The sequence below is a fragment of the Scleropages formosus genome, chromosome 2 (assembly GCF_900964775.1).
Source record: "Scleropages formosus chromosome 2, fSclFor1.1, whole genome shotgun sequence".
NCBI lineage: Eukaryota > Metazoa > Chordata > Actinopteri > Osteoglossiformes > Osteoglossidae > Scleropages > Scleropages formosus.
In genome coordinates this window covers 33,838,988-33,847,046 of record NC_041807.1, presented here as the reverse complement: position 1 = coordinate 33,847,046, position 8,059 = coordinate 33,838,988, and the positions used below count along the sequence as shown (strand labels likewise).

The following is an 8,059-nucleotide window of genomic DNA, read 5'->3' as shown; positions in this document are numbered from 1 at the left end:
TGGAAGATGCCCCCTGGTGGCCACTGGGGGGGTGTGCATCTACAGAGCTCCATCCATTCACCCATCGTTGTTAAATTCTTCCCCAGTGCAGGATCGCGGTGGTGCGGAGCCTATCCGGAGAACATTGGGCGTGAGGGAGGGTAGACCCTGGATGGGATGCCAGTCCATCTTATGGCACTCGCACACGCTCATTCGCTCACACACACGTACATTAAGGGAAATTTAGTCATGAATTCACATGAAAAACATGTCTTTGGACTGTGGGAGGAAACCAGAGCACCCCAAGAAAACACACAAGGATATGGGGAGAACATGAATACTGCGCACAGAATGATCTGGATTCGAGCGTACGTCCGAACCCACAGCCCAGATGCTGTGCCACCATACCGCCAACTCCTGTTTATATAATAAACTTCATATTGATGTGAAATGTGAGTCAATACATCGTTTAGAGCTCAGCTCATCCCTTGCTTTTATAGGGAGTGCACTCTCACTTTGAACTTAACGTTTTAAACAATTTTTTGTTTAAAAAAAGCTATGAATGCTAAATGTGTATTTTGTATGTCCGTGCATATGTGTAAAATGTGCTGCCTTTATGAATAAAATGAGGTCTCAACACAGCAATAAAGTATTTCGTGTCAATCGCTGCCCTCCGACAACAAGACAAACGTCATGATGAGAAAGAATATGGGGAGTGACCGCAGATCGTAGACAGGATGGTGACTGCAGTAATATTCTGGAACCATCTAATGCACAGGCACCTGAAACTGCATTTATCACCTGAAATGTGTCCATGTGCGGTAAAAGTCATAACTGGCAGGAGGGCTGACAGCAGGGCAACCAGCAGCCATACATATGCGCAGCGTCCCTGGGGTCAAGTGAGGTCGGGAAGGTGCCGGAAGGCAAAAAGGATTTTGCTCCTATCAAAGTCTGAGAAGCACAAGCAGCAGAGCAGCAGCACCAAGGTAACGGCAAAGCCCGAGCTGCAATTACCGGTGTAAAGCGTTAAAGACTGTCAATATCGTTCTGTCCGCCATCAAGGCTCATAACACTCGTGGGCTCCAAGGTCCTCCGCAGTTCGCTGCTATTGATCGTACAGCACGAAAGCTTTTAGTTGCTCTTCACCTCTTCCCTGGGTAATTTTACCCTTCTTTGGTAGCAGCCGTTGCCTTGCAGTTAAAAGACTCAGGTTCGAATCCCACTCCTGCAGCAGTACCCTTGATCAAAGTACTTACCCTGAATTGATATAGTAAGAATTACCCAGCTGTATAAAGGGCTGTATCTAATTATTAATAACATAGTATATAAACCTGCATTGTAAGCTGCTTTGGAGAAGAGCATCTGCTAAATAAACATCAGTAATTTTATAATTATATTAGTAGTATATTAGTAATTCTAGTATTCACACAAAGCAACTAGTAGAGCTGATGTACTATATGTCATGCTTTCTGTATAAATGTCTGTACTTTTGCTGTGTGTTTACGTGTTACACAGGCCCCCCCCCAGGTGCACCAGGGGGGATGCCTGTGGACGTGCTGCTTTAGCGCTGCGCCCAGACGCTATCTTGAAACCCCTGTGCGTGTCCAGACTCACTGCCCCAATCCGTGCCCCCCCCCCCACCCCACGATGGGCACGCCGGTGATGCGGGCACAGGGAAGCCGGTATCTCCGCACACAGGGGGAATGTACCACAGAAACCGGACAGCCGTGTGACCGCTGCACTCAGCCAGACCACATGCTGCCCCTATTCTGACCTCCAAGGCCAAAAAGTCCCTGATGAGGAGCGATCAAGACTTATGGCATCTCACATGTCACGGGACAAGTTTACGTAGGGCACCGAGTGCAGCTGTACCTTACGAAAGCCTTATCTACCGCGTGTCGGCTTTCCGGCTTGTTAAACAAGCACGTTTACGTGCACCATCTTTCTGCTACTATCGTATCGCTGTGTTTTTAGATCAAGGTATTGCTGATTATTCAAAATTGTTTTAATCTTTTTTTGTGGCAGAACCAGCTTGACAGGAGAGGATGTATATATTGCAGGCCTTCGATGACAATTAGCTTTGTTATGAAAAACAGTGTTTACCTTTTGGACAATAAGGCTGTCCACTTGGATGCACATTGTGTAGCAATGAACTTTAAAGTTCCACGAAGGACCTCCTGGTCAATCTCATTGTGTGTTACACTTTCTATATGCTTACAGAAGACAAAAACAGCAGGGTGAAAGGGCATTGTGAAGTTGACCATGTTAGTAACATTATGCTTATGAGCAGTATTTTATAAATATATGAATTGGAAGCATGAGGCACAAGGCAGGGTACATATTGGACAAGATTCCATGGTTAAGCACACACTTTAAAGGCACTTTGGCATCATCAATCTGCCTGCTACACGTGTTCGTATGTGATGCACCTGTTTAAGTTCTTCTCCCAGCTCAGTGAAGCTTCTCCTCTGGTAGGCACCAATTTGACCATCAACACCAGTCCAGTACAGGTCAGTATGTGGTGCTTCTTACTGACTTGAAACTGGCAGTTTCACCATGAAGAGCAAGTAATTTTGAGCTGTCAACACAACTAAGACTAGAAAAGTATCTTATCTCCTCACAGAACAGTTCATGTCTTCTGAACATGGTGAAACATTCACAACTTGCTTGAAGTTTAGGTTTGAACACCAGTCTGATACCAGAATCCCTTGCGGGATTCAAACTAATCATGATAAAAGTCATACCTTTGATTGCTATGTCATCTGCTGCCCTAGTTCTTCACTCCTGGTCATGGAAGAGCCAAAACGTGTATTGTACCTGAGGAGAAACACCTCACAAAACCAGTTTCCCTTAGATTAAATTAGAAATTTCTTTTTGCAGTTAGAGTTGCTCAGTTGCTTAAAACATCATGGTCACCCAGTAAAGAGTTAAGAGCTGTGCCACAGTCAGCTAAGATCCTAGAGGGCTGAGCACAGCAGGTCTTCAAGCTCTCACCACATTAGAGCCCATCCCTCCAGGGCTGTAATTGAATAATCCTTCTATACAATAGCAGCTGCCCTCAAATCTGCTTATCGCTTTACATAACGGTCAAAATAGGAACACAGTTTAAGGAAGTCATTTATTACATCTCTAGTTTGTACAAAGTTTCCAGTTGTGTCCGTGTGTGTCCAAGTGCATGTGTATACATATTGATGGGTGAGTTTGTGTGTTTATGTGCATATTGTATCCATATACAGTAACATCTGCATTCAACATATTTCCCTATTAGTACACACATCTGTTGTGTTATGCCATCTTTCAAACTGTTTTCTTAAAAACCATTCTTACATAAACTTTCTTAAGAAGTTTATCCAGTACTCTACTGAGGATTTCAAGCCTCCTCTCCAGACCATGGAGGGCGGCAGCATTTGGCAGTGAAACCAGTGGGGAATATGGCAGACTCACAGATACAGGTAACGTACAAAAAAGTGTCAACTTCATCCATGTAGCCCCCCTTTTAAATACTGAAAAACATACAACTTAAAAAGAAATTAGTAAAAAAAAGGGGTAGAGAAAAAGAAAGTTCTGCTATTAAGCAATGCATTGTGGCAAGCCCCAAGTCAGTGGGTGCGTGAAGGATGGGGGAGGGTGGGCAGGAGCTGACCCGCCTGCCTCCTGCTCTGTCCCCTCCCAACTCCAGCAGGAGGACACCAGGTCCCCACTACAGTTCTCCCAGAGTTTACAACAGAAGGCATTTGTTGCTCTTCTTCCCTCTTCTTGCCTGCAGTGCCGCCCTGGTGGCCATTTCAAAGACCTCCCGCACACCATCTTTCGTCTTTGCAGAGCACTCCATGTAGCCGAAAGCACTGATTCTGTTGGCCATGTCTCGTCCTTCTTCTGGCTTTACAGGCTCCTGGAAGGATTAATGTTAGCACTGAGAATAAGCTAACAAGTCAAAAAAGAACCTCAGCTCAGATCAGAATAAATACTCCTTGAAAGGTCTTCTAAGTATCTGAGACACCAGTTGAACCAGTCAGCACTGAGAAATTAGAAAAAAGTCAGGATTTAATGGCTTCTTTAGAGGTGGACATCACAAAAGAGACAGCAGACTTTTGCTGTTCATTAAAAGTGGTCAAAATGTCAGTTATAGACTTAATATAGATATTTAAAATTATGCTCTTGGGGAGGGAAGCAATACACACGCACTGCTTACCTGCTTCATTTTAGCAAGCTCACGTCGTGTGTGCTCATCATTGCGCAGGTCCTTCTTGTTGCCCACAAGAATGATAGGAACATTGGGGCAGAAGTGCTTGACCTCAGGAGTCCACTTCTCTGGGATGTTCTCTTCAGAGAAACAAATTTGATGTTTGTAAGTGAGAGAAGATATCAAAGAGAACAAAGTAAAATCAGGGTGAGAACAGGACTCCAGAAGATCTTCACTACACTCACCCAGGCTGTCAGGACTGTCAACAGAGAAACACATGAGGATAACGTCAGTGTCGGGGTAAGAGAGCGGGCGGAGCCTGTCATAGTCTTCTTGACCTGCCGTATCCCACAGAGCCAGCTCCACCTGTGACAGGAAAACCTGTCAATATCTACAACCAAAGAAAATTATCCCATTCCTTCATGCTTTTGTACATGTGCAGTACCTGTTTGCCATCGACCTCAATGTCAGCTACATAGTTCTCAAAGACAGTAGGCACGTAGACCTCGGGGAACTGGTCTTTGCTGAACACGATGAGAAGACATGTCTTCCCACATGCTCCATCACCCACAATCACCAGTTTCTTCCTGATTGCTGCCATACCTGTATACCAACGAAACAAAGTCATTTATACAACTGATGACCCATACCAGCACAGTGTTCTAACAATCAGAGCAGGCAGAGGTAATGGCCAATGCTGTCTGTTGTCATAGGCCTGACTGGAGTGGGCAGAATCAGACACTGACTGTAAAGGGTAGCACAGGAAGAACATGCATGAATAAATATACATCTTCATGACTGTATTTTTTCTTCCTTTTTAAATATTTTAATTATCACAATGTAGTTGGCAACTATCCTTGTACCTTGGCTGATATTATAACTTCCTTGTTTGGATGTTGCTCTGTAATATATCAGCTTCTGTACGATATAAACCATTTAGTGTAAAATATGCATTTACCAAATCAAGATGCAGCAATAAAATCATATGAAAAGATAAGCATGTTGTTGAACAGCTGATAAAACCACTACCTGGGTGACAGGCTACTGAGTCCTTTGTAAGACAATAAATAAAAAAAGTAGCTGGTTTGCAAAAGACAACCTGCTTACCATCTTTCCCTCAATGTTTTGTCAGCTCTGGGGGTCCGTCTTCCAATACAACCCTTCCCAACAAATATCACTTCAAAGTAGTACATGGTGAAGAATTATGATGCTGATTACCTTGTAATACTTAAGTGCATCTACGTTATTTTAACAACAAAGATTAACAAAATTGGTATGATACATTTTAATGTAGGTTTATAAAATGTGACTATTACTATTAGACTAAACCGCTGACACGATCACAAAACTGCAGTTATTTTAAGGAGCTATGGGAATAGACTGTGGGAAATCCTGCACTGAAAGACAACAGGGTTTGCACATTAAAGTTTTGGGACATTTAAGACAAATGGACATTTAACAAGATAGTTCCTAAAAACCACTAAATACCTACAAAATCAGAAAGGAATCACTACATCTGTAATACAGTACCAACAAATAGTATGTCATGGTGTACTCAGTGTTATCTTTAATAGTACAGCAGCTGTTTTAGAGAACAACTTGTACAATGCCAATGCTCAAAAATACATAACCTTAATGATTATATAGCCTGGATATGCAGAGTTGTCTTTTACTCTTTTCCTACATCCAAATAAGAAAACACCCTTTTGAAATCAATGTACACAAACCTAAGAAGCTATGAAGAATAAAGTACATTTCCACTTCATTCATATCTCAGACAACCACCTGCTTTCCTCCTCCTCACCAAGGACCCAGAACCTCACAATACACAGTTAAGAACTTCCATTCATTATCATTAACTGCTTATCCAATGCAGGGTCACAGTGGTCTGAAGCCTATCCATTAGCATTTGGCATGAAGCAGGGTAAACCCTGGACAGGATGCCAGTCCATCATAAGACTCATACTCAGTAAGGGCAACTCACAGGCACCAAGTCATTTAAAACTTGGAAGAAAAACATAAATGTCAATAAATGTATATGATAGTTTATGCTGGCATTTGCCTGATAATCTTGAAGAATAAAAAAAGCACATTCAGGATCGACCAATCATGCCCATTTCCTGGTTGTATTACAGGACTTGAAAATGAGCTGTATCAACACAAAATCAATCCCCAACTGAGACATAATTCAGATAATGTAAAATAATAATCTCAAAGCTCAACCACCACCCTGCTGACCTGGTCTAACAATTCATCACAGTTTTACCTGGGCATTGTAGGCAAGTTGCACAATTTTTCCAAACAAAAAAATCCTGTAATAAGGGTAACGGAATATCATCCACAAAGTTGTTTGAATCGCAAATCAGGGAATACCATAGCGGTTAGAGTTTATCACTTTGCACTCAGTGTACCCTGGTTCAAATCCTGCTCCACCTATAGTACCACTGTGTAAGGTAGTTAGCCTGAACAGTTACCAGCTGCTTCAATGGATAAATAAGTATCTTAGTGTATAAACCTAATGTTGTACGTCATTTGAGAAAAAACAGAGAAGAATGTAAGATTATTTATTCCTCAAGCAGTTCAAGAGGTGGTACCGACAGTTCTGCTTTCTGTGCTGCTGCAGCCTTTGTTTGTCACACTGTCTGCATGACAAAGACAAGGGATTATAAAATTAAACTGTGTTTAATTAATCTATGGCACCAGTACAGTGTTGCAGTTTCTGTCCGATTTCAGTGCCTGTGTGACGTGTGTGTGAGAGAGAGAGAGAGAGAGAGAGAGAGAGACTCGTCGGAAAACGTGTGGCGCCAGAGCCCCCGCGCTGCTGCATCTCCTCCTCCAGCAGTAGGGCGGGTCGCTCCGCTCGGAGCCAAAATGGCGTCCGGCTGCAACAGATGGACGGACTCGGAGCGCGCCCAGGACGTTTGTTTTGTTCACTTTAACCCATCCAGTCAACTAGCTCCAATAGAATAACGCGTAACCAAAATTAAACTCGAACACAAATACAGTGCACTAATGGCGGAAAACGTGCGTAAGACACACCCAGACCAGCTGTCTTGATTCTCGTAACGCACCAATAGAATAGTTCCTAACGCGAACTTTTAGCGCAACTAACGGTTACCGCACCACATTCTCATCGTAACTGCTTATTTCATGTACTTTATGCGTAGGGCACGCAAATCAGTCTAAATAAATGTTGTGTTCGCTAACAAATTATTATTGTGAACATTGAAGTTTTCACTCTCACTCTGTTTTTAAGTTAGGTAGTACAATCAGTGAGCCGCGCCGTGTTCTTAACATCTACAATACAGCTAGTCAACGGGGAGTTATGGTGGATTTCAGCGCTTGTTTATCAGTGACATGAGAGCTAACCTGCTAACCAGCTAGCCGGGTACAGAAACAACTGTAGTGTATACATTCAAACAGGCTCGCTGCCTCAAAAAACAACAACGGTCGAAACTTAAACTAAAGCTTGCCAAAACGGGAAGTTCGCGGATAACCGGGAGTTATAAAAAAAAGAAAACTTGTTTTATTACATTTAAGCGGCGAGAACAGGATCCACGTCGTAGTGAAACACGATTACGCGGAGAGAGTTAGCGCGCGAGGCTAGTAGTTACCAGAGGCAACGGCGCTCCGACCCTTTATTCACTTCACGGAGGAAAAGTGCCGAATTAGCCGACAACAAACCCAGCGTAAACTTACGAAGGCGCTACCGGACGTTATTTTATCGAACAATCCGACGATACCGCGCTCTTACCTGCAGTTTTACAACGCTTACTGTAGTGATTTTCGGGCGCTAGTTACTGGCCTCCTCGAGCCCCGCTCTCATGAAACAATAACCGAAAGTGTGCGCGCGCGACCGCGTTCGAGGCGGGGGGGGAGGGAGGGGGAGAGGTGTCG

At 43.4% G+C, this 8,059-nt stretch overlaps 1 protein-coding gene across 1 annotated transcript; it reads right to left on the bottom strand.

Annotated features, from left to right (window-relative positions):
* Positions 1–3,086: 3,086 nt before the first annotated feature.
* rhoab (ras homolog gene family, member Ab) lies at positions 3,087–8,023 on the bottom strand. Its single transcript, XM_018762278.2, has 5 exons — positions 7,917–8,023; positions 4,608–4,765; positions 4,408–4,528; positions 4,172–4,302; positions 3,087–3,871 (listed from the first exon to the last, which is right to left on the bottom strand). The coding sequence occupies exons 2-5, from the start codon at positions 4,761–4,763 to the stop codon at positions 3,698–3,700; spliced, it is 582 nt and encodes a 193-aa protein (XP_018617794.1). The 5' UTR covers positions 4,764–4,765; positions 7,917–8,023; the 3' UTR covers positions 3,087–3,697.
* Between the last annotated feature and the right edge of the window lie 36 nt (positions 8,024–8,059).